Genomic DNA, 26,220 nt, shown 5'->3' with positions numbered 1-26,220 from the left:
ACCCAGTCTCAAAAGAAACCCAACAAACACCCCCCGGCACTGGATGGTTGGTACTTACAGCGGTTGCCTAGCTTGTCGATGAGGAATCCTGCCATGATCACCACCAAAGCATTGCTGCCAACAAGAAGAGCAGAAAGACTAATGAGAAGAGGCGGGGGGTTTCAGCTGCTGTACATTCAGCCCTCCATTATCTCGTCCTCATTCCACATCCCATCCCAAAGGTCCAAACCCCGACCAACCACAAATGTGTGCTGCTGTGGAAAATGATGGTCAGTCGAGTGACTTTATCACTGTTGTATTTCAGACAGGATTCCTCCCCGCTCTGAGGTTCAAATACTTGTTTTACGTCTTCTGCGTTCATTTTTGATTCTTTTGTTTGCATCCATTTCATTTCTTGCTATTTACATCATTTTTTGTATTTGATTTTGTCGATGTATGTATGCCTCCATTGCCCTCCTTGTGTTGAGCCCTCATGGAGTCGGTTTGTGACAGTTTGGTCTGAAGCATTCACCCCAGTAGGCAGCTGGAGGTCATTTTGTAGGGCTCTGGCAGTGCCAAAGGGGCAGATACCAGTCCTGCTGCTGGGTTGATGCCCTTCTACGGCCCTGTCCAGCTCTCCTCGTGTAACAGTCCATCTCTTTGCTATCTCCTCCATGCTCTTGAGACCTTCTTACGATGGCACATATGTGACTACCTGTGCCACCTGAATCGGCTGCAGGTACCACCTCATGAGTGACAGGGACACTAGCAAAGCTCAAAACTAGAGAAGAATCAGTTGGAAGGCTGAGGAGAGAGCAATTGTCTTCTTAGGGGGTGTCTTGCCGTTGCCCCTCCAGTTGTCACTTTCATTTGTACCACAGCAGGTGAAGTTGACTCACAATGGCTTGCGACTCATAACTGGCCACACTGATACCCCTGTAGCTTCACTGACTTGGTGTTAGAGTGGGATGATTAAGTATTCACTTCATTTTCGTGAGTCGTGTATATTTGTAACAATACGTCATAATTAGAAATGTCAGTAAAGATGGGCTGCAACTGCACATACTCATTAATGGAGTACCAGGGTAGGGGACTTTGAATGACATCCGATTAAATCATGAAGTTCAAAACTGAGCCCAAACAGAATGATGCTGTTTATAGCTTTGAATGTTGTGGGGAATAATCTGCATTCCGATATAAATCTATTTGTAATGTATCTGTCCTGGGCAAGACAATGAGGTCTTTCACTCCATGCAGTGAGCTGCATTTAAACTTTCTCCATGTCGTTTTTGTGTACATTTGTACGTATTCCTTCTTGGGTAAAAGATGCCTCATTTTGATCATTTACTGCTACAATGCCACCAACTAATGTGTCTTGAATACCAGGATGGCCACACTCAGAGACCCTCAGTTATTCACAAGGTGATTTGCTATCCTGTCCACATGCCTTCCAGCAGAGGTCCCAAAGACAGCACAATCCACTGTGACCCTTGAGCCTCACCACCTTTGGTCTGCGCATCGTTTCTGGAAAATCCCAAATCAGCCTCAGAGTTAGGGTAAATATTTATTAGGATTAGTATTAATACCCGCCAGACAAGCAAGACGGCCTGCTGAGTGAGATATCCTGGTCACGAGAAAGACTTGAGAGCGCGACAAAGGTCCGATGTTCAGCTTTTTAAACAAGATTTGCATTTATTTCCAGGCCCAGCTGTCCACAGTATGGCAGACTGCTGATGTGTTCTTTAAATGAGGACACACAGCTCTGACAGCTCCTCATACTTCACACACATAACCCATTCTGGTTGTCATAGCGTGCAGTCCATTATGCCGGAAAGAGCCAGGAAGCCATGTGTAAAGGAACTGAACGGTGTGTCCTACACCTTAATGAAAAAATGGCAAAGCAAAAACATGACAGGAGTGCTGGACCAGGAGAAGAAAGGGGAAAAAAAGAATCTCACCAAGTAGCTGGGGGTCAGAAAGCCAGAAAAACAAAACCAAACCAAATGCCAAAACTCAAAATGAAAACCAAAAATCCGAGAAGTAATTACATCACTTAGTTGTTAATCCCAAAACTGGAAGAAATCTGTAAACATAACACCATCTTAAATGAGGGTGGCACCCTGATGTCACAAGAGAAGGCTTCTGGCAGTCAGGAGGTGGCAAAAATTATCATTGCCAAAGTAAACAATACATAAGGTGGCAGTGCCCATAACCAAAACGGCACTGCGGAAATGCTACCAAAATAATGGAAAAAATATTACTACAATGCTAAAAATCACTGAGGAAACGCAGAATTAGAAGAGAAATAACCCAAAACCACAGCACCATGGGAAACATACAGTATATACATGGAGCAGAAGGGGATTGTGGGAGACGTAAGTATGTGAGCAGCAGGGGGCTGTAGGAGACGTAAGTTCACGGGCTGCAGGGGATCATGGGAGACATAAATAATGGGGGGGGGGGGGGGGATTCTGGGAGATGTAAGTACACGGGCTTCAGGGGATTGTGGGAGACATACTGTATGTGTTATGATTTGGTTTTGTTTCAAATTGTTTCCAGGTTTATTGTGCACTGTTTTTGGAGTTTTGACATGTGCTAAATCCGATGCTCCTCTTTAAAAATGTATCTGAAATGTGTTTAAAGAATCGCATCTTCTTCTTCTTCCAGCGCCATCTTGTTTTGTGTAGGGCGTTGCTATTCTTTGGAACGTGTGACTTCTGTTGCCATGGTTACTGACCAACAGTCTGCAGTGAGTGTCAATCATCGCCATGCACACTGTGGTCATCTCCGATTGGATAAAGATTCATCACATGCAGTATATGCTTTTCTTTGGGCCTGTTTGGAAATTCTGTAATTATCGTCAATGCTTTTTGGTTTATGATTAGGCTTTGGTTAGGGAGAGGCCTGATTTTTAGTTATGAACTTTCGCTCAATTTAGACTTGGATTTTATCCCACCGATTCCTTTTTAAAAATATTTCTGCTTTTTTTTTTGTAAAGGCATAACAGAATGGCCAAGGGCTAGAAGGGGATTGTGGGGAAAAGTATGCACATGGAGAGAAAAGGATTCTGGGAGATGTATGTAAATGGGACAGAAGGGAAAAGCACACATAAGATGCCTGCTCAGGGAGTGCGGGCGAATCTGCATGTTACTTACGTCCAAGCATAGATGGCATAAAGCAAATTGTACTCCTCTGGGCTCATCCCCAGACCCTCCACGCACTCCACTGTCCCATTGGTCACTGTTGAATTAGGGCAGGTCAGGTTCTGAAGAGGAGAGAAGAAGCAGGACACCATCAAGCTGAGGTTTACTCAAGAACAGAAAACAAAAAGGTTACACAATGTCTTTTCGTGATGACAATTCTAGTGAATCTGAACAGGAGTAAATAAAAGCAACTGCCCCACTCATGGCAGCCTTGACCACTCAGGTACCCAGCAGATGAAACTGCTTAACACGTGCAAACCAAGATGAAACTGACATTGCATGAAACAAGGGATGCTAATTCACAGTTGCACTTGAAAGGCAGCAGCTCTGAGCAGACACACCGGGAAATCCTGTTGACTCAGCGGCTGGCGGTCATCAGAAGGCTGGCAATTCTCTCAGTGACTTGACCAAAGAGTGGAGCAGAGCTGAGCTGGCCATGAAGAACTTGAGGATAAAGAAATAAATAAACCTGCGACACCGACCCGTTACAGGGGCTTCCTGCCAGTGCTTACTCACCCCTTGGAACTGCTCCTGGAGGACACTTGGGATATCGAAGCAGAAGTAGGAGCCAAAGGTGAGCAAACAGTTGAAGAAGAGCACCAGGAAGCGGTAAAACGCTGCACAGACAAAAGGAACAAAAAAAGTCGCGTCACAGAGGCTTCCACGCACATTTGTTTCCACGCAGGTCAAGTGGTGGGCAAAACAAAGTAGAGAACGATGTTTTAGGCAAAGTCAACACTGGGGCTTCAACATTGTCATTCCCCAAGATAATTTCAGAGATCCACCTAAGCCCACCATACTGGTACATTCTTGTACACAAAAGGTCCTCTCCCGAGTCCGGCTACAACACACGGTCCAGTCTGCAGGGACCCCAGTGCATTCGGACTCACAATCCCAGTCCTTGCCCCTCATACACAATGTCAGTCAGGCTGAACTATTGTCACCCACACAGTCCCAGTCTAGTCAAACAGTCCAGAACCCAGTGGTCCGGGACACAGTCCTCCCGATTACATTAGCTAAGATTTCTGAACACCAAGCTGCTTCACGCATCCCAGTTCAGTTTGATCCCGTGAATATATCGCTATAGCTTTCCTCACCCTTTTCTTATGAATGCCAAAGTGGATCAGTGTGACACTGACTGGATATGGGGGTCTTTTTTTACTCATGTTATCACTATGGACTCCCTGCTCAATATTATTAAAAACTGAGCACATTAGCTTGCATGTCTTTAGTGCTAGAGATTCACCGACCTTCCATTGCTTCACTGTTCTTCCTGGAACGGGGCACAGGGTCAATTAAGAACGAGTAGGACCAGGAAGTGAGAGGTGTTAAAACTGGGACTACGGTCAAAACCTAAATAACCAAAGCCAAGAAGTGAGTCCATAAATACAGCAAACGTCAAAACCAACAAGAAACACGAGAATCGCAAGCAAAGTCTTTGGAATGTCCACAAAACTTGGATAAGGACCTGCTGTTGTATTTCAGCCAGCGTTCCTCCCCTAGCTGGGGTTCATGTCCTTTCTGTTCATTTTTGAGTTATTCATTTACAGTATGCTATCGTTACCTTTGTTAGTTTTCTGCATTATTTCTGTTAGGTATGCCTTGTGTTTTGTGGGTGGGCCCACCTGCCCATCACTGCCCCGCTGCCTTATAAAGGCGGTGGTTATTCACAGTTCCTGGCTGTTCACCTAAATGCACTTGGGAGTTGGGGAGTTAACTTGTGGTGTGGGTTGGATAATGGATGGATGGATGGATGTTTTGTTTTTGCTGTGCTTGAGCTTTTGTGATTTCTCTGAATTCTGCTCCGTTTTTAAGTCATTCTCCAGATTCCTGTATTGGGACTTTATTTGCATTGCCTTATTATTTTGGGCAACTCCTTTGTGCCTTTTGTGCTCCATGGAGCTTCAATGTTGTTGAAGAGTATTTCTGAAGCATAAATCCATTTATTTTATAAGATCCTGTCTTTTGCCCTTATATGTACCCGGGGTTTGATGGTACTGTATATCCTTGTCCAGTGGGCACTTTTTAGCACTTTTGGGACTCTCTTGTGTTTTGTGTCACCCTCAGTTGTTTAAGACCGAGCGCAGTCCCTGGTGGTGATGGGCAGGTGGTCCTGCCTTTTCTGGAACCACCCACAAAACACAATGCGTACTTAACAAAGGAATAATACAAACACTAAATAAATAAATGACTCAAAAATGAACATAAAGGACTTGAACCCCAGCCAGGGGAGAAACCCTTACTGAAATACAACAACAAGTGTTCCATCCGGCAGCTCTTTATGCCGTCACACTGATGACACAACTTGGGGGGACCACCGAGGAACACGCCACCCTACCAACCCTTGGGTTACACGTAGTACCTGTGCCACAAGCTGGTGGTGTGGTAAAATATAAACAATGCTGTTAATAATTATTAACTTCCTACAATTGATGAAAGTGTAACGAAAGATTCCTACAGTTAGAAAAATAATTAGAAGTTAAAATACAACAAAAGTGGGAGAGAAACTACAGGCAAGTAGGCTGAAGTGGTATGGCCATGTGATGAGAAGAGACCAGGAAGATGTGGGAAAAGAGTGATGGGAATGGAAGTCAAGATAAAGTCAAAGAAGATCTGAAGGAAAAGAGCTTGACTGGCGAGGAGGTGCAGGGCCGATCTGTCAGGAGAAGGCTGACCAGGCACATCAACCTCACATAAAAGAACAAGATGAGGTTAACTATGCTAGGGGGGGGGATGTTTTCTATTAAAAGAAAATGTAATCATGAGATTAGACCGTTATTTGGAATCACAGTGGTGAAATTTACCATCAATTATGTAGCATCTCTCAAAAGGTCTGAATTCATTAGCTCGTGGCCCCACTTGGAATAACGGGTGTGGCGAGGCTTCATTTCAGGTGTTAACGTTCTGGGCGCCCAGCGTGTGCAGATCTTCATCATGTTTAAGGGTAGCAGCAGTCATAATATTGTTCAACTGACCCATAAGGAATCAATCTCTATAGCGTCTACCGCCTCACGTATGGTCACTCGTTAGACCTCCACGGTACAAACCATTTCCTCCATTGTCAACGTCACAGGCTGGCCAGACCTTGGGTCTACTGGTGGACGATTTGTGAAGGATTTAGTGAGGATCGATTTGGAAAAGTCAACGCTTACATGACCCTGCAGCCCATTATGTCATTATACGCACACGCATATGCGCGCACACACACATACTGTATTTACACTTTCAGTTTCCTCTGAACTACTCGATGGAGTGTTTGGTCAGTTCACAGTGTTTTACAGTGTCTCTGTTCAGCTGTGTCATTCCTCTTTTATTTTCGTCTTTTAGCCAGTATTCTTTCATCCCATTCACAATGTGAGATGACATTACTCATTTATTTTTTGTACATTTTTAATTACATGAAGTTATTTTTTCTAATACATGTTTTTTTGAGGGGCAAAAATGGTGAGGTGTTGCTTGTTGGTTGAGAGTTTCACTCCACACAACTAGCTCAGGTACTTATGACTGAAAGCTTAATCAAAAAAGTCTTAAGAAAAGATATGGAATGGCCCAACAGCAGATTACTGGCTAAAAGTGAATGGCTCAATCCAAGACAGGTGGCCATACTTTGTAGAAAATGGCGCTGAGCAAAACTGAATCAGCACCACTGCCTCTTTGAATAAGTCAGTGAAACAAAATCCACCATGACTTGACTGATTCCCAGCACTGGTAAAATTCTTCCTTAAGGACCGTCTCCCAATTCCCCATCCTGCACGCTGTTTAGTCTCAAAGGTCCCAATCCCACATGCAGTCCACACATTCACCCATTTTCTGACCTGCTTTGTTGAATTTAGTAAGGAGGGGGGCTAATTATCTCCCAGTCACGCACACAGTTCCAGTTTCACTGAATTCCTGTCACACACACACACAGTCTCCCTGTCCAAATGTTCACCATTCATCCCACTTAGAGTCAATTAGCTACACATACTCCAGTATGAGAGTCAGTGAATTTTATTAAAACGGATCTGAGAGTGCAAGTGTGCCGTAACAATTTGGCTAAACCCTTACCGATTGATACGGCCGCGTCCCAGTCACTGAAAATCCATTTGGAGAGAACTGGCCGCTCACACAGTTCAGTCCAAATAAATCCCAGTCAGGCTGAGTAACTCCCACAATTCAGCCTTTATCCCATCACACTCGCTTGAGTCCCAGTTTACTTAAAATGCTGTCATCTGCTCACCCTGCAATCGACCTCGGGTCAGATGACAGGCGACCAACTGGGCCACCCTTACAGTCCAGACTGTCACACGTACATACCGTCCCAGTTCGAAATAAATCCCACTGACACGCAGCGGTTGGCACAGAGTCACAGAAGACTCCCATCTAAAGAAGTGACACCTGTACATACCAGTAAGCCCAGTCAGACACACAGGATGTCCATCCAAGCCATTTCCAGTCACACATTACCAGTTTCCCTTCCCCAGTGTCAGTAAACCCGGTTCTCGCCCGCTGTCACACTCACAGACACCCAACTGCACCACAGTCGTCACTTCCACAAGTCATTCTGATAGCCCACCAGTCACGCGCCCCGTCAATCCCAATCCATCGCGCGACTCTCGGTTCGTGACTCAACAGCCCGCTCGCCCGCACTCACTCCTCTCCGCGGTCTTTGCCATCTCCGCTCTGCTGTCTGCCTCTGCCTCGCTCGCTCTCTCTCTCCTGTGAGCGTCAATCCACGCGCAGGCGCACACGGCACCACAATAACCGAGCCGAGATTCCAAGTTGCTTATGCAGTAATATCCGGCTGCAGGCATTAGACACGAGCGCCCACTATAGGTAGGAGGTGTGAACGACTCTCTGAAGTGACCGTGTGAGTTGAGAGTCCGGATGGATGGATGGATGCACGTCGCGGATCCGCCGTTCTGTATTCGTTCGTTACTCGTGTGGAGTCTGCACGTCTCATCGCTTCTGTAGGATTTTTTTTTCTATATTTCATCAACAAACATATGCTGGTTAGTAATGGCAGTGAAGTCTCATGATCTAAAGTCATCATTTTTAACATAAATTGTCTCATAAAGTTGGCCGTACCACATCTAGTTGATGCTTACAAATTCATCTTCTTTTTTCACGTTAATTAGATCACCGAGAAACTCATTTTAAATCAGAATTCCACTTTTTTATATTAGATATTTTATTAGCATGATTAAATGAATCAAATGATTAAATTTCTCGATCTCATTATTCTGATTCATTGTTGGCATGGAGCACAGTCTTTCCTGTCAGCATAAGGTACAAAGCAGGAACCAACCTTAGGTCAATTTATAGTCCATATAGTGCCTTTCACTATAAAACTGTAATGGGTATAAGTCAGGAGCGAATTGAGACAGGAAGCTGTCAGTCAATGTATATCTCATATTGCCCCTTTCATTGTTTTAATAGCCTCAGGTATACATCAGCAAACAAATGTGGATGTTACATTAGTTTAACAGTTTGACTTCATATAGTGCCTTTCGCTATTTTATTAGCATGAAGTGCACCGCAGATAACAACACTGAATGTGACATTAGACAGTCAATTTACATTTCATATAGTGCCTTTCACCCTTTTAATATCAGAATGGCAGAGGAGTCATTCATCTGAGCAAAATTATATTAGCAGTGAACTGCATTAGCCACGCTGGAGCAGAACTGGACAAGTGGGGTGGAGACGGGAGGACATCAGTGAGCTGAGCTGAGTTCTCCACTCAATGAAGCTCCATTTATCTGTCTTGTTTATCATGGATGGTGTCGTGTTGCATGATTATCATCAGACTCTACGCCTTTATCCAAGGCGACTTCTTACAACATTCAAGATACAATTGGTGACATTTCTTTTTGTTTATCCCAACTGGAGCACAGACAGGTGAAGTGACTTGCTCGGGGTCACACAGAGTCAGTAACAGGATTGGAACCCACAGCCTCAGGGTTTGAAGTCCAAAAACTTTACTGGTACACCACACTGTGCAAGTAAAAAAACTCCCTGTGCTCTGTGCACGTGACAACAACACGACCGATGGTGGCGGCCACGCTCCACTCAGCATCGATCAGCCCACGGAGAAGGAATTGGAAGAAACAAAGTCAGGAAATAACAAAATTACTGAGCAAAGCAAAAAAAAAAACACAAAAATAGACAGATAGATAGATGTGAAAGGCACTATATAATAATATAGATAGATAAGTAGATGTGAACGGCACCAGATAGATAGATAGATAGATAGATAGATAGATAGATAGATAGATAGATAGGATGAAAGACACGATAGATAGATAGATAGATAGATAGATAGATAGATAGATAGATAGATAGATAGATAGATAGATAGATAGATAGATAGATAGATACTTTATTAATCCCAATGGGAAATTCACATTTTCCAGCAGCAGCATACTGATACAATAAATAATATTAAATTAAAGAATGATAATAATGCAGGTGAAAAAAAGACAATAACTTTGTATAATGTTAAATGTTAACGTTTACCCCTGGGGTGGAATTGAAGAGTCTCATAGTGTGGTGGATGAACGATCTCCTCAGTCTGTCAGTGGAGCAGGACGGTGACAGCAGTCTGTCGCTGAAGCTGCTCCTCTGTCTGGAGATGATACTGTTTAGTGGATGCAGTGGATTCTCCATAATTGATAGGAGCCTGCTGAGCGCCCATCGCTCTGCCACAGATGTTAGACTGTCCAGCTCCATGCCAACAATAGAGCCTGCCTTCCTCACCAGTTTGTCCAGGCGTGAGGCGTCTTTCCTCTTAATGCTGCCTCCCCAGCACACCACCGCATAGAAGGGGGCGCTCGCCACAACCGTCTGATAGAACATCTGCAGCATCTTATTGCAGATGTTGAAGGACACCAGCCTTCTAAGGAAGTATAGTCGGCTCTGTCCTTTCTTACACAGTGCATCAGTATTGGCAGTCCAGTCTAATTTACCATCCAGCTGCACTCCCAGATATTTATAGGTCTGCACCATCTGCACACAGTCATCTCTGATGATCACGGGGTCCATGAGGGGTCTGGGCCTCCAAAAATCCACCACCAGCTCCTTGGTTTTGCTGGTGTTCAGTTGTAGGTGGTTTGAGTCGCACCATTTAAAAAAGTCATTGATTAGGTCCCTGTACTCCTCCTCCAGCCCATTCCTGATGCAGCCCACGATAGCAGTGTCATCAGCGAACTTTTGCACATGTCAGGACTCCGAGTTGTATTGGAAGTCCGATGGCTGAACAGGACCGGAGAAAGTACAGTCCCTTGTGGCGCTACTGTGTTGCTGACCACAATGTCAGACGTGCAGTTCCGAAGACGCACATACTGAGGTCTGTCTGTAAGATAGTTCACGATCCATGCTACCAGGTATGAATCTAATCCCATCTCTGTCAGCTTGTCCCTAAGGAGCAGAGGTTGGATTGTGTTGTCTCTCTTTCTCTGTACGTTTATCATTCGTGTGCTCAGAGGCTGACGCGCTTGCTGTTTCCTGAGCAGCTCTTCTTGTCTCCACCCTAGCTGCCCGCTTCTTCTCTTCTTTCATTGGCATCTTTTCACATTAAAACTGATGAAGTCTGTGTTTGTGTTGCAGTTACTTTGTACATTTTCCTTACTTTTTCACTTAAGCTGGCACTTCAGTCTTCAATCTGCCTCAAGAATGATTTAAGATATGAAGAGGTAGGGGAAGTGACGGCGAAGGTGGTAGGGAATGAGAACGGCGCCCATACACATGTGCCACACGGCCACCCTGCTGCCCGCTGCAGAGAGTTGATTCTACAATAAAATAAAAATAAAAAGAGGAATAACCTTGGAGGTCAATCATCATCCTTGTCACGTAGTATATGAGTACCAAATTTCAGGTCAATCAGTCACACGATTGGCAAGCTACAGGTGGGGTTTGTTTCCTGCCTTGCGCCCTGTGTTGGCTGGGTTTGGCTCCAGCAGACCCCTGTGACCCTGTAGTTAGGATATAGCACGTTGGATAATGGATGGATGGATGGCAGAAACAATTTATTCACAAAACATACTTCATATGTGCCAGATGCTTTACAGGAATGTCTCAACCTGTTCGCCATCACACAAAATGCAACGAGCAACAGTGCCATTTAAAGCCCGGACACACACTTCACGGGGAGTAGATGACACCACAGTCCGTGTTCTGTCCTTCAGGTCATTGATATCACAAAGTGTCGCTCCTTCACCACCATACCCCATAACCAGAATTCACAGGGGGTTAAATCAGGGGAGTGTGGAGGCCATGGCAATGGTGGGATAAGTTGCCCCCCACAATTTGCCCCTGGTAATTTTCACCCCGTAAAACACATTTCACCAACACATTTTGCCCCGGTATTTATGTACATATCTATAATTGCAATTAAAAATTGAATAAACCTTAGCCAACATTGAGAATAAAAAACGTTCACTCAGGTAGTGTTCTTCTATGACTCACAGATCAGCGTGTTGCATTGTAAAATCGTTTGGATTCGTTTTAATTGAAATAAAAATATATTTACAGTATGTTTACCAAGCGTTTCATTCAAGTGATACACTATTGCTAACTTTTTTATCATTTTGCTACAAAAATGTTTAAATTAAGAAAGTCAGTTTTGAACGCTGAGAACGATTATTCACTTTATTCTTTTAGAAACTTCCAACACTTAAAACGTGTGGGTGTGGGTATTAGAAGTTACTGGGGTGGGGGAGACATATCATGGAGGTGAAATGGGGGGAGGGGGGGCAAAATGTCCATAAATTGGCAATGGTCCATCATGAGCTATCCATCGACCTGGAAAGGTGTGGTCGAGATAAAAAAGAATCCATTAGTGTTAACATAATTTTGACTCACCCTGTAAAAGAAAAGATTGTTGGGTCCTCTCTGCCCTCCATTGAAGACATCTCTGTAAAGCTTGCAGCGTTGTGGAGGTCCATTCCCACCCCACCTACGGCCTCGGGGTGAATGTGGCAGACAACACTTCGGAAAGGAAGGCTGCCGGCTGCACTCATATGGGGTCGGTGTAAAATATTAATGAGGGCTTACATCCCGGATGGAGTAAGTGGTGATCCCACTCTCACTGATGCCATCTGCGTCCCACCTCATTTTGCAAATGAAATGCTGTCCGATGTTTGGTCAGGTGTAGCACTCCAGGCGATGCACATGTCAGCCTGTAAATGCGTGAACAAAACCTGCCAATCAAAAATGAAGTCAGGTTTTGTTTTTTTAGGCCTGGATGGCAAACCTCAGCTGATGGTTGATTGTCCACCTCAGTGGGTGAGTTCTTGTCACCGATGATGAATGTGAGCAGGTTATGTTTTCCATATGATCTTTCCAGTTCCTTCTGGACTTCAGTTAGCGTTGGTGTTGGGCCGTGTTCTCCAGAAGCTGGCCTCGTCTTTGGCTGTCTCAATGGCCGCTCTCCTATCCATTGAGCCTCTGGGTTTGCTTCAGTAGTCAGAAAGGTAAAATGAACTCTTGATCACAGACGTCTCCTAACCTTTGCCAATGCCGACCGCATTTCTACTGTTCACTGAAATTTTGTCTTTTCTTTTTCACTCCTGTAGAAATTCATTGAGTTTGAAGATGCACTCGAGGGTGAGAAGAAGGAGCTGCAGACGCAGGTGGAGAATCTGGAGCTGCAGGCCAGGCAAATGGAGCTCAAGACCAAGAATTATGCGGACCAAAGTAAGAAGGGCCATTAATGCATCTAAAACTAGGAGTACAACGATGGGGGGTATGGAGGACGTGGGCAGGTACAATAATACTTCACTCATTAAAAGTAGGGAGCACTGAGGGGCAGACATGCCGACACATTTTTTCCTTGATTTGCCCTTCTGCTCCACAATTTAAAATTACAAATCAGACAATTCAGACATTGTGATTAAAGCACACATTGCAGAGTTTCATTCAAGGGGATTTGCATACAATTTGATGTCACCATGTAGAAATGACAGCACTTTAGGATGCCATATTGTTTGGGACACAGCAGTGTCAGGTCTGTCACGTTAAGTCCTTTGTCACATATCCCTGGCACTCAATGACCGCTTTAGGTTTGCGATTCATGGACATCACCAGGTGTTGAGGATCTTCTCTCATGCAGCCGTCTTCAGCTCCTGCTTGTTTCTGGGGGCTTGTCCCTTTAACTCTTTCAGGGGGGATGTTGACTTCTGTCAAACGGAGGTGGTAATCAACTGTAAACGGTGACAAAAACCCGCCGTTACCTTTTACTTGGATTCCCGTTGCTAGAAGGAATTAGCTCCATTGGTGGGACTGAGATTCCCTGCGCTCACGTGAGTAGTGAGGTGAAAACAATGACAAAAGTGGCATCGACATCTGGCGAGAGATCAACGTCAAGCAAAATTCAAGTAGTGAGTAAAGCGCTACATAAATGCAAAGAATTATTATTATCATTAAGAAAAGTGTGCCAGGAGCTGTGACCTGTGGCCCAAGCCATAACACCTGCACCACCATATTTAACAGGTGAGGTGGTCCGCTTTGGCAGTTCCTTGTCGTCTCCACACTTTGCTCTTGCCATCACTCTGATGAGGTTCATCTTTGTCTTGTTTGTCCACCAGACCTTTTTCTCAGATCTCTGCAGGTATCTTTTAAGTTCTTTTTTTGCAAACTGTAATCTTTTTGTGGCTAACTAGTGGTTTGCATCTTGCCGTGTGGCGTCTCTGTATTTCTGTTCATGAAGTTTTCTGCTGATAGTCATCTCTGACACACTCACATCTCCTCCTGAAGACTGGTTCTGATCTGTCAGACAGGCGTTTGGGGGCTTTTTCTTGACCATACTGAGGATTCTTCTGTCATCAGCAGTGGAGGTCTTCCTTGGCCTACCTGTCCCTTTGTGATTCCAGAGCTCACCATTGTGTTCTTTCTTCTTCATGATATTCCAGACATTTGATTTCGGTCATCCAAAGGTTTTACTGATGTCTCCAATGGTTTCATTCTTGTTTTTCAGCCCCATAATGGCTTGTTTGACTTTCATTGGCACAGCTCTTACCCTCCTGTTGAACAATGGCAACCTTGAGACTTCAAAGGCACCTTATGAAGCCATGGGACACTCCTGAGGAATCACAAACACCTGTGATGCCAATTGCCCCAAACATGATGGTGCCCTGAAATGAGGGGGGCCATGTAATAAAAGTAGTGTGACTGAAATGCATGCAAAGACCCTTAAATGAAAGTCTGCAATGTGCACTTTAGTCACGATGTCTGAATTGCTTGATTTCTAACTTTATGCCATGGAGCAATGGGCTAAATCAAGGAAAAATGAGGCTGTGTCCCCAACATTATGGAGGGCGCTGTATAGTCTCAAATCTGCCTAATCCAGTCCAATGTGATATTTCATTTTTTACTTTTAATACATTTGCAACATTTTCGAATAATTCTGCTATTGCATTATCATTCTGGGGTATTGAGTACAAGGAGCTACTAAGAGATGTCTGACAGTAACTACACTAATTTCTAGCATCCTACTTTTGGGCATTCTCCGACAATAGCATGTTTCATCCAGGCTGCCTGAGTTATGCTAATGCTGTTGCATGTCAACATTCTGGGGCATGTAGTTTACAAACATGGCATTTTGCCCTCTGGCAGTATGTATGTTCTCACATGTGCTGGACTATGCCAGTTTCTCCTAGAGGCTGTCTGTGGGACTGTGCTCTTTACATCATATTGACAGGTGGTTATCCACTCACTGCATATTTAAGTTGAAGGTTGCCTTTATTTGGGCCTATGGTAATAGATAGAAGGATACTTTATTAATCCCAAGGAGAAATTCACATTCTCCAGCAGCAGCATACTGATACAAAAAAACAATATTAAATTAAAGATTGATAATAATGCAGGGAAAAACAGACAATAACTTTTTATAATGTTAACGTTTACCCCCCCGGGTGGAATTGAAGAGTCGCATAGTTTGGGGGAGGAACAATCTTCTCAGTCTGTCAGTGGAGCAGGACAGTGACAGCAGTCTGTTGCTGAAGCTGCTCTTCTGTCTGGAGATGACACTGTTTAGTGGATGCAGTGGATTCTCCATAATTGATAGGAGCCTGCTGAGCACCTGTCACTCTGCCACAGATGTTAAACTGTCCAGCTCCATGCCAACAATAGAGCCTGCCTTCCTCACCAGTTTGTCCAGGTGTGAGGCGTCTTTCCTCCTAATGCTGCCTCCCCAGCACACCACCGCGTAGAAGAGGGCGCTCACCACAACCGTCTGAGAGAACATCTGCAGCATCTTTTTGCAGATGTTGAAGGACGCCAGCCTTCTAAGGAAGTATAACCGGCTCTGTCCTTTCTTACACAGAGCATCAGTATTGGCAGTCCAGTCCAATTTATCATCCAGCTGCACTCCCAGGTATTTATAGGTCTGTACCATCTGCACACAGTCACCTCTGATGATCACGGGGTCCATGAGGGGTCTGGGCCTCCTAAAATCCACCACCAGCTCCTTGGTTTTGCTGGTGTTCAGGTGTAGGTGGTTTGAGCTTTGCTGTTGAACTGGTATTGAAAAAATACGCTAATGAAAGGGAAGTTTGAGTGAACAGTTTGTGTCTACTTCAGAAATGTAATAGGACTACAGGTGCCTTGGGAGTCAGTCATTTATTAAAACTCAAAATTGACCAGCCCTAATATATATGTGTGTGTGTACAGGTGGAAAGGACAGTGGGATTTTCAAAGAACCAGAATCTGGCCAGCAGCAGACTCGCTCCCAACCACCTGGAGGAAAAACTAGCAATATTTTTGGAGAATCTGAAGCTTCGTCAGTGCCACGTGTCCATCCTAATAAGCCAAAGGTAATTATTATACATCCTACTAAAACTTCATTTGAAAAAAATCCTTGCATTAAACCCTGTGAGATTGTGCTTGTCCATAACGGTAACCAAGAGCATTTCCTACATTCTTAAATACAGAACACTACTTTTGGAAAAATGTGTACAATGTGTGAATCAGCTTGGGTATTTCATGCATGATCATATCTTTTCTGTTGTTTTACAAGTTAGATAAATGAGTGCTCTACACTTGCAGTTTCATTTGTTAGCTTAGTATTTCATATTTTTCATTGCCTATTGCACCAGGTCTGTTACTTCCTTTTGAACCAGCAGGGTCGGACTGCATTTAAGTCGTCGTCATCTCTGAATAAAGCTCCAACTATGTTTACTCAAAGCTGATTGCATTTATTGTGCCATCTTTAAAAAATGATCACTCCTGTTGTTCACAAATACTCATACTACTAAACTATTCTATAGAAAAGTACTTGGTACACTTAAATGTTTATCTATAGTAGTTGTTTCATAAACACCTTACATTAAAATTTGCTTTTCATACATTAGTCAATATAATACATTTTATGCCTGATTTTTATAATGAATCTTTAAAGGATAAATACCTAATGTGTTATTTGCTGCAATCTAAGGAAGTCAGAGTTAAGTGTTTCACTAACTTCAGTGAATTATGGGTAAAATAAATTTTTTTTTTCTTTAATTTGTAGGATACTGGTATTTTTGTGGGAATAAAATGTGAGGTTAACACAGAAGGTGAGCATTGTATAATATTTGAGTAAGAGATTTATTTTTTAAAAGTTTATTTTGTAAAAGGCTAGCAACAAATTAAAGCATGCACTGTAGCTCTGTTAACTTTAAATTGAACGACTCCTCCATTTAAAATTGGCAGATTTTGTTCCTTAACATTAAACAAAGTCAGACTACTATATTGCACTGGAAGCTTCCTTGTTATTTTGTACAGAAATAATAAAGGGGCCTAAGCTGTCAAAACAGTCATAAGGAAATTGCTGAAAAATGAAGAATGCTGGTCATTTAGAGTCTAGAGTTAAAGCTGGGAGATGGCCTTTTGTGGAGGTTGACTTCATTTTTGCCTTGAATTCAATATTTTTATAGTAAATAATCCCAAAGGGAAATTTAAGAATGTAATTTTTTGAGTCTGACCTAAAATGATAAGCTTTATTTAATTTTACTATTGTTTATCTTTCATCCCTCTGCACTGTTACAGTGTTTGAGACACTTTTTATACCATTCAAAACATTACATTTTGCTTCTATAGCTGACTTGACGTCTTCAGGATTGGAATAGAATGTCCCATGGACACAGCCCTACAGACTGGGGCACCGATGATAGTGGCATGATGCCAGGTGTGGTGAATAGTGTGGTGATGGCAGCTCTTTGAATCCCAGAGCCACATTTACAGCTTATGCATTGTGTGCAGGGTGGAAGATGGGTGAAAGCTTTCTTTTAATACAAATCTCTGATTGACTAGCACAAAAATACCAAAGTATACCAGTGAATATTGATTGGTTATGTAGGCCTTTTGAGGTGTAATATTAATATTTAATTACACTGTAGACTCTTAAAGCTGTACACATAACTTATGGCTTGGAGAGTGTGCATTGGATAATCACCATGCTTCAGTTATTTCAGTTGTCTAGAAATTCAGTGATAACATGATACTACAACCTGACATTCTAAGAAGTATAGAGGAAACAAACAAACTGTACTTTAAATATTTATGCCAACATAACAGTCCTGCAGTCAGTAATGGCTTCTGGTGCACTACCAGAGTCGGTTTCCGATCCTTTTAGTAGTATGCTTGTTTCACCAGTACGGAATATTTTTTTCTGGTGCTATTTGCACATAGTTAATGTGTCCTGAATTTTCAACTGCATTACTTACTTTTATTGGAAATGCCCAAAAAGGGACTGACAAGAATGGGCCCTTCATCCCAACAAAGCTTTACAATCCTATCCACCCAAATCCTCCAGAACAACATCAAGTCACATTTTGAATGTCCCTTTGTAACTTATTTCAATTGTCTGTAGTTTTGTGTGTAAAGAAAAGTATACTAATGTTTGTGCAAAATGTACTCTTAGCAATTTTCAACTGTGCCTTGTGTTCTTATTGAGCTCATTTTAAAATAACATTCTTGATCCATTGTACAAATTCTTTTCAGAAAATTTAAACACTTCGGTCATGTCCCTACTTAACATCTATCTGCTTAAAAAGAAAAGGTTCAGCTACTTCAGTCTTTCTTCATAACCTCTACGCTGCAGTCCTGGTGCCTGCCTAGTTGCTCTTCTTTAGACTATTTAAGTACTGCTATATCTTCATTATAACTCAGAGACCAAACTGAACATGGGTACTCCAGGCGAGTCCTCTCAAGTTTGTGTTGAAGCTTAAGCATAACCACCTTTGACTTGTACTGTACACACTGTGCTATGTAACCTAACATTCTGTTAGCCTTCTTAATGGCATTGCCTGGAGGTTGATAATGACCAGTCTGCTATGACTCCTAGGCCCCTCTTATAAGGTGCACTTTCAGACCTCCCATTGTGTATTCAAACTTAACACTTTTACTTTCTATGTGCAATACTTCACATTTACTTATGTAACTTCATCTGCCACAAAAATGCCCACGCATACTGTATATATAATTAACTACCTTGTCTTTATGAATATGCACTTAACTATAATTTCATATTTTGCATTCTGTTTACTCATTTGGGGAAGGGTGAAGGCTGCAATTTAATTATAACTCTTTGCTTATTCATTTTGCAGTTTTTGTTTTTTTGGGGAAAAATAAAATCCCTCTGTTTCTGGCAACAACCTATTAAATGTGTGCAAAGAATTATTTTTGCCACCTCCTCTTGTAAAGTCACCTAAAGAGTAATGGTTTTAACTTAATTTCATTGATTTAATATGGAATCTGCCTGCAAAGAATTATTTTTGCCACCTCCTGTTGTAAAGTCACCTAAAGAGTAATGGTTTTAACTTAATTTCATTGATTTAATATGGAATCTGCCACAGCTGTATTCAGTACCACAATACATCTTTCAAATAACTTAAAATGAATATACACAAACTTGCTTATTCCAGTGCATTTGCAGTGGGACACAACATATTCTGACAGCATCATGTAGAAGATTGGAATTTACCGTCAACAAAGTGACAGTCCATCACAGAGCCTGCTCATTCAGAACTAGTTTAGAATGACCTGTCATTCTACAACACACTGCCAAGTAGTAAGCTATAAAATTATCATAAGTATACTTGGGTTTTACAGGTGGAGGGGACTGGGACCAAACAGTTCTTTTTTTTCCTTAGGCGGAGTGGTGGCTCTGCACTGGCAATCGGAAAGTTGCCGGTTCGAATCCCGTAAATGCCAATAGGGACTCTGCTCTGTTGGGCCCTTGAGCAAGGCCCTTAACCTGCAATTGCTGAGCGCTTTGAGTAGTGAGAAAAGTGCTATATACATGCAAAGAATTATTATTTTTAAGTGGTGTGGGGCCTTTCAGAAAAGACTCAGAATGTTTTCTCGGCAAGCCAGGCAGAGACTGGAAACACACTTGTTTGAACTTATTGACAAGGCAGTAATACGTGTTGTGACATTTAGGGTGAAAAACTACAAGACATTCCCGAATCATTGGAATTGCATACTGCACAGGGTGAGATTAAATTTAACCTCCAACAGAAAATATCTATTAAATGCTGTAAAATATGAAAAAGTTGCAAATTAAATTTTTATTTAAAAATACTACTGGCAAAGTTGACTTTGAAAGATTTAGAATAACACCAGGAAAAGAATTAAAAGTATACAATGCTAGGAAAGTAATTTGCGCTGTCACCTTAAATGTACTGCCACTAATTTATCAGGCTAATATTTTCACTCTTTTGCAAATTTAATTTTCATTACCTTTATATATGTAACTTCATGGAAACAGACTTTTTGCAGCAGAAGAAGCCCCAATGCCATTGGGACTTTTCCGACATTCTTCATGGTATTTATTTGTTTGACACATGTAGAGATCGAGTCAGTTTCTTTACAGAATTGTTCATTATAGACATTTAATGTTTTACAGTTATATCTAAAGCTCACTGCAGATGTGGTTATAGAATATTGATATATCCAAACTGATTCAGTGATGACTAGAGTTACTCTGATTAGGTGTGTGAGGCTTGCAGGCGTAGCATGTGGCTTTAGGAGTCTCAATGTACAAGCTTGTTTCTCATATGTGGTAGTGTCTTCTGTTACTTAGGTGTAAAGCCTACTGTGAAGCCAGATGAAGTGCAAAAGCCTAAGCAGCAGGAGCAGGCTCCGGCTCCGGCTCCGGCTCCCTCAAATAAGGAATCTGAAGCCCAAAGCAATGTGGATGGCCATGAGCCCCGATTGGGTCCTCGACCTCGGTCACACAACAAGGTTATTCAGCCTCCTGGAGGGAAGTCCAGTGTTGTCTTCTATTAACAAATGAACATTCTGACTGGTCTGTTTCTTCTCCTGAATCTGCATCTCCTTTCTAGTCAATTTGTTCACATATCTTGTATTCTCTGACTTTCTGAACGCCGTTACATTTTAATGTGTTTAAGTGTAAATATTGAACATCTCAAGTATGCCAAGACTTTTTTTTTAATAAATATTTTGTGCCAGGCTAAGTCCTATTGGGCTCTGCATGCCAGGAAAGCTGGGGATTTTGATTCTTCGGGCATACTTAATGGTATGTTTCACCCATGAGAAAAGAATTTGTTGATGCGTGTAAGGCCCATTCTTGTGAATGTTGTAAAGGTTACATTATGTGAATTTCCAATGGAAAATGGTCGCGTGACCTGAATACTGTTACGACCTATGATCTCTGTCCTGGTAGGTTGGATTCTTTCATGTATAGCCACATGCTTGCTTGCTTGCTAGCTAAAGGATTGTTACACAAGGTGTTGATGTGGAAGGCCTCTTTTACTTTAATGCTCACAGGGGTGGGTGTCAGCAAATGGGCTTTAAAGCAGGTTAGAGAACAAACACTTCCCTCAAAAAATGATGGCTTTACTAAGCTGCCAGGTACTCGAGTGTGATTCACTGTGCCTTGCCTTACTCTACGGTGCCTTATTGGCCTGAAATGTTATCCAGTCTGCAATTCAAAATTAATAAATGACCATATTTTGTTATCTTTGTGTATGATTAACTTTCATCTAATTTTTTTCTACAGTTTTAGTACAAAAACAGCTTGGCTCCGGTTGGCTGATGGGTAAACGGTTTCGTAACCGGTAAATGTGTGTTTTTTTTGGATTCATCCGCTAGATCCACAGGGCCTTTTCAGACTGAGCTCAGTGTCTTGTTTTATGTCTGGAGTGGGTCTTGGTATCACTTTTCTATGTATAAAATAAATGCACGAGAAAGAACAGATAGACGTAAAGATGGAACTGTGTGGATGTCTTAATATTTTTCAAACATATTGGCTGGTATTTGTTCTATGATGAGAGGTAATGTTAATGTAATAAATGGCTAATTTGAAATTTTTTTGGTATCACTTATGTGGTGTTGCTAATTATTCTTTTGCATAGATTTTTGTATACAAGACGGACAGAGAAAAATGAGCCAATCAGAATTTTATACTCCGATCAGCCATAACATTAAAACCACCTGCCTAATAGTGTGTTGGTCCCCCTCATGCAGCCAAAACAGCTCTGACACGTCGAGGCACGGACTCCACAAGATCTCTGAAGGTACCCTGTGGTACCTGCCACCAAGACGTTAGTCCTGTAAGTTGTGAGGTGGGGCCTCCATGGCTTGGACTTGTTTTTCCAGTATATCCTGCAGATGTGTGATTGGATTGAGATGTGGGGAGTTTTGGAGGTCTTGAACTCTGCCATGTTCCTCAAACCATTCCTGAACAATTTTTGTAGTGTGAGGTCATTGCCTTCGGGGAATACTATTCCTATGAAGGGGTGCATGTGGTCTGCAACAGTTTATGGGAAGGTGGTTATGTGTCAGAGTGACATCCACGTGAATGCCAGGACCGAAGGTTTCCCAGCAGCACATTGTCTAGAGCATTGCACTGCCTCCACCGGCTTGCCTTTTTCCCCCCATAGTGCATCCTGTTGCCATCTCTTCCCCAGGTAAGCAAAAAAGAAAATGTGTTTAATCAGACCAGGCCACCTTCTTCCATGGTCAGGTTCTGATGCTCCCTCTCCCATTGTTGATGCTTTTGGTGGTGGACAGAGGTCACCATGGGCCCTCTGACCAGTCTGTGCCTGTGCAGCAAGCTGTGATGCACTGCATATTCTGTCACCTTCTCTTGTGGCCAGCCAGTTTTTTTTAGCAGTTTGTGTTACAGAAGCTCCTCTGCAGGATTTGGACCATATAGGCCAACCTTCACTGCCCTTTGGCACCAATGAGACTTAGGTGTCCATGAGCCTGTTGCCAGTTCACTGGTTGTCCATCTTTGTCGTTTTTAGAGATGCCATTGTGATTTGGCCCCTGTCAAAGTCGCTCAGATCCTTACGCATGCCCATTTTCCCTCTGTCTAACCCATCGCCAACTTACTTGCTGCCTAATATATCCCAACCTTGGAACAAGATGATTTATGGTGTTCACTTTACCTGGTAGTGGTTTGAATGTTGTGGCTGATGGCTTTATATATACTGCATGTTATGTGTTGGGCATCCCTGCACACAGTCTGACCACTTCCATGGTGTTACTGGCCCTCTGTAGAAATTAGGTATTTTAAAATGCTGGATGCCTGTGAATTGATTTTTAAACAAAGCTGCACTTGTGGACTATTTAGACACATTTTAGACCACCTTGAACACAACCTGACCACTTAATAATCCTCCCTTCAACAAAACTGCATCTTGATGGGACTCGGATCTGGGCTTTAACTTGGCCATTCCAGAATCTTCCATTTCTTTCTTTTTCAGCCATTCCTTGTTGGATTTAATGGCATGTCTAGAGGGACATTGTCACGTTCCCAGGTCCACTTTAGGCTGAGCTTCTGACAGAGGGTCTCGCATTGCCCTCAAGAGCCTTCTCAGAGCATCTTGTTTTCTATTCTTGGGCCCAACTTGCTGGGGCAGCCTGGTCTGAACAAGTTGGCATTTATTTGAAATCATCTCCACTTGTAGACGATCTTCCACACAGTGGAATTGCGGATTTCAAATTGCCTGGAGCTCTTTTGATGACTTGTAGGCTTTCATTATGAAGGCCTCAGACACACACACTTCAGTGACAAAGAGCAGCCTGAACTAAATGGAAGAGTGAGGTTAAATAAAACCAGGTCAGACAAATCCTCTCGAGCAACGTTCTCGTCTTTTGCACCTGATTCTAGTTTGAGGGAATTGTGATGATTGTGGGGGCATTTACTTTTTCCACATACAAAAATTGCAATTACTGTTCTTGAAATTAAACAATGAACCACAACATGTAAGTGTGGCCTGGTGTTCTATTGCAGATTGAGTCTTCCTATGTCCACATATGGTAAAGATGAAAATACATTTTATGGGGTTTTTCACGACTGCATTGGTGAAAAGTCATTTGCTTGTGTGAACTTGTGATGACTTCACTAATGCCCCTCTTCTAGTCATGTGATGCTCAATTCTTTCCTTAACAGTATTTAAGCTTACTGGCCTTTAATATGATGGGATGACATTTGCCAGCTTCTTGTACTTAGGAATTCCCCCACGTGTGGCGATTTTTGAAAAACGCACTTGAAATCCACGTGTGCAGGGGGTGCAAAGTTAAAAACCATACAGAGAACAAGTGTCTGGAGTTGAATGCAGAATGGTTATTCAGGGAGGCAGCAGTGCTAATCACTGGGTGTAATCCAGATCAAAGCTGTCGGGGGGCAATTGGGGCATAACGCAGGAACAGACTGGACGGAGCGCCAGTCCTCCACACTTTAGAATTCCGAACTACGGCTAACCTTGGGGTTGGGGGGAATATGGGGTTTACGACACACCAGCTCCACACATACACCTGGGTACAGAATTCAGGCTCAGCCTGCTACATCCTTTACACTTATCAACCAGCTTGTTAATAACCACATTAACCGCTGTGCCATCATGTTGTCCAAATTCTGTTTAAACGTCACATTGATTAGCACGTTCAAATAAGAATTTCACAATACTTTGCACATGTCATAATATCCACCTTAATAAAAGTATAAGTATCTGTGTGTACATCCGGTTGCAAGTTGTCATTCCAACAGATGGTGCATCACAAACATAAACACCACTTGTACAAATCCCATACCAAATGGCATGCAACAGAGAAATATGACTTATGTTTGTCATTCCAACAGATGGTGCATTATTACTACAAATGTTTGTGATGCGCCATCTGTTAGGATGACAAATGCAATCCATTTTATTACTACATGCATTACTATTGCAATAGATGGTGCATCGTAAACGTTGACGACGAGGTCTGCGTATATTACTTCGATTTTGGGTAGCACAGCTTGTTGACTATGAATCTGTATATACAATATAGTACAGGACAAAAAAATTAATGAAAACAGAGGTTGCCACACTTAGAACTTTTTAGAAATAAAGAATCTGACATTTACTAATAATGCTGAACTGAAATGTGCAAAAGTTTATAAAAAGGAAGGGAAAGGGGAGTAAGAGTGGTGAACAAAGTCTAAAAGTAAAGTCCAAAAGCTGCCAGGTGGCACAGCTAACGTTCCATTGGAAGTGTGCCCCCTGCTTTTCAACGGGGGCTCTCCCTCCTGCTTTTTTTTGGCCGCTGAGGGAGACGCTTCTCTGGCAGAGGAGCTGAACATCTTCTTTGCCCGCTTTGAGGCGACACCAACAGCAGCTCCATCACAACAGCAATATACTCACAGTGGAAGAGTGTGAGGTGAGGCGGGTGATGAGGAAAGTGAACCCGAGGAAGGCTGCAGGACCCGACGGTGTGGCTGGACAGGTGCTGAAAGACTGTGCAGATCAACTGGCCGGAATCTTCACCAGGATTTTCAACTAGTCCCTGTCCCAGGCCACTGTCCCATCCTGCCTCAAGTCCTCAATCATTGTTCCGGTGCCGAAAAAATCCAACACGAACAGTCTGAATGATTTCCGCCCAGTGGCACTCACATCTGTCATCATGAAGTGTTTTGAGAAACTGGTGCGGAGTCATATCATCGCCTGCCTGCCAGCAGACCTGGACCCATTTCAATTTGCTTACAAATCAAAGAGATCCACGGAGGATGCTGTGGCCACAGCCCTTCATGCTGCCCTGACCCACCTGGAGCAGCAGGGGAGTTACGCCAGACTGCTCTTTGTAGACTTCAGCTCTGCGTTTAACACCATCCTCCCACAACGACTGGTGTCCAAACTGGCAGATCTGGGACTTCCATCACTCACCTGCAGTTGGATACTGGACTTCCTGTCGGGTCGCTCCCAGAGGGTCAGGCTGGGTCTCCACACATCCACTGCTCTCAGCCTCAATACTGGGACGCCGCAGGGTTGTGTGCTCAGCCTGCTCCTCTACACCCTCTACACATATGACTGTGTCCCCACTCACCATAGCAACAAGATTATAAAGTTTGCGGATGACACGACGGTGGTCGGACTCATCTCGGGCAAGGAGGGTGAGCTAGCATACAGGGACGAGGTGGAGCGACTGTCAGAGTGGTGCACAGTCAATAACCTGCTCCTCAACACCAAAAAAACAAAGGAGCTTGTTATTGACTTTAGGAAAAACAAAACTGACATCCAGCCACTCATCATTGGCGGGGCCTGTGTGGGGAGGGTCCCGGTGTTCAGGTTTCTGGGTATGGAGCTGGAGGATGACCTGACCTGGAGCGCCAACACCAAGGAGCTGCTAAAGAAGGCGCAGCAGAGACTGTATTTTCTGAGAATTCTCAGAAAGAACCGCCTCCCAAAAAATCTGCTCCTTGCTTTTTATCATTGTTCCATCGAGAGTGTGCTCACGTACGGACTGTGTGTGTGGTACAGCAGCTGCACTTCCTCAGAAAAGAAAGCGCTCCACAGGGTCGTCAGGAGAGCGGAGAGAACAATTGGTTGTACCCTCCCCACTCTGGAACAAATCTACACCTCCCGAAGCCGCAAAAAAGCAATAGACATTTCACAGGACTCATCACATCCCGGTCATTGCCTCTTCCAGCTTTTGCCATCGGGCAAGAGATACAGAGCTATGAAAACCTGGAGAAACCGCCTTAAAAACAGCTTTTATCCGAAAGCAATCATGGCCCTGAACTCAGAATAAAACTGCTCCATATTATTCTTCCAATGTGCAATATAGACCT

At 43.1% G+C, this 26,220-nt stretch overlaps 2 protein-coding genes across 7 annotated transcripts in view; one reads left to right on the top strand and one right to left on the bottom strand.

The window, feature by feature from the left end:
- Nucleotides 1-21,121, top strand: part of jpt2 (Jupiter microtubule associated homolog 2) — a 59,294-nt gene extending 38,173 nt beyond the window's left edge. Inside the window, exons 3-5 of one of the 3 annotated variants that reach the window (XM_051934271.1) lie at nt 15,831-15,973; nt 16,669-16,714; nt 20,224-21,121. In XM_051934271.1, the coding sequence (XP_051790231.1) occupies nt 15,831-15,973; nt 16,669-16,714; nt 20,224-20,429 (395 nt within the window). In that variant the 3' untranslated portion in view covers nt 20,430-21,121. The remainder of the gene's footprint in view (nt 1-15,830; nt 15,974-16,668; nt 16,715-20,223) is intronic. The other 2 variants (XM_051934272.1, XM_051934270.1) reach the window with 2 other exon arrangements.
- The window catches only part of mfsd1l (major facilitator superfamily domain containing 1-like), a 69,954-nt gene that overhangs the window by 17,777 nt on the left and 25,957 nt on the right, over nt 1-26,220 (bottom strand). The window contains exons 1-4 of one of the 4 annotated variants that reach the window (XM_028814054.2): nt 7,816-7,888; nt 3,699-3,799; nt 3,135-3,244; nt 59-114 (exon numbers count right to left, since the gene is read on the bottom strand). The exons of 1 other annotated variant lie outside the window; for it this stretch is intronic. In XM_028814054.2, the coding sequence (XP_028669887.1) occupies nt 59-114; nt 3,135-3,244; nt 3,699-3,799; nt 7,816-7,837 (289 nt within the window). In that variant the 5' untranslated portion in view covers nt 7,838-7,888. Of the gene's footprint in view, nt 1-58; nt 115-3,134; nt 3,245-3,698; nt 3,800-7,815; nt 7,889-26,220 lie in introns of those variants that run through there. 2 more of the 4 variants (XM_051934268.1, XM_051934269.1) reach the window with 2 other exon arrangements.

This window comes from Erpetoichthys calabaricus, chromosome 11 (genome assembly GCF_900747795.2).
Source record: "Erpetoichthys calabaricus chromosome 11, fErpCal1.3, whole genome shotgun sequence".
Lineage (NCBI taxonomy): Eukaryota > Metazoa > Chordata > Cladistia > Polypteriformes > Polypteridae > Erpetoichthys > Erpetoichthys calabaricus.
This window is presented reverse-complemented; position numbering and strand designations above follow the sequence as displayed.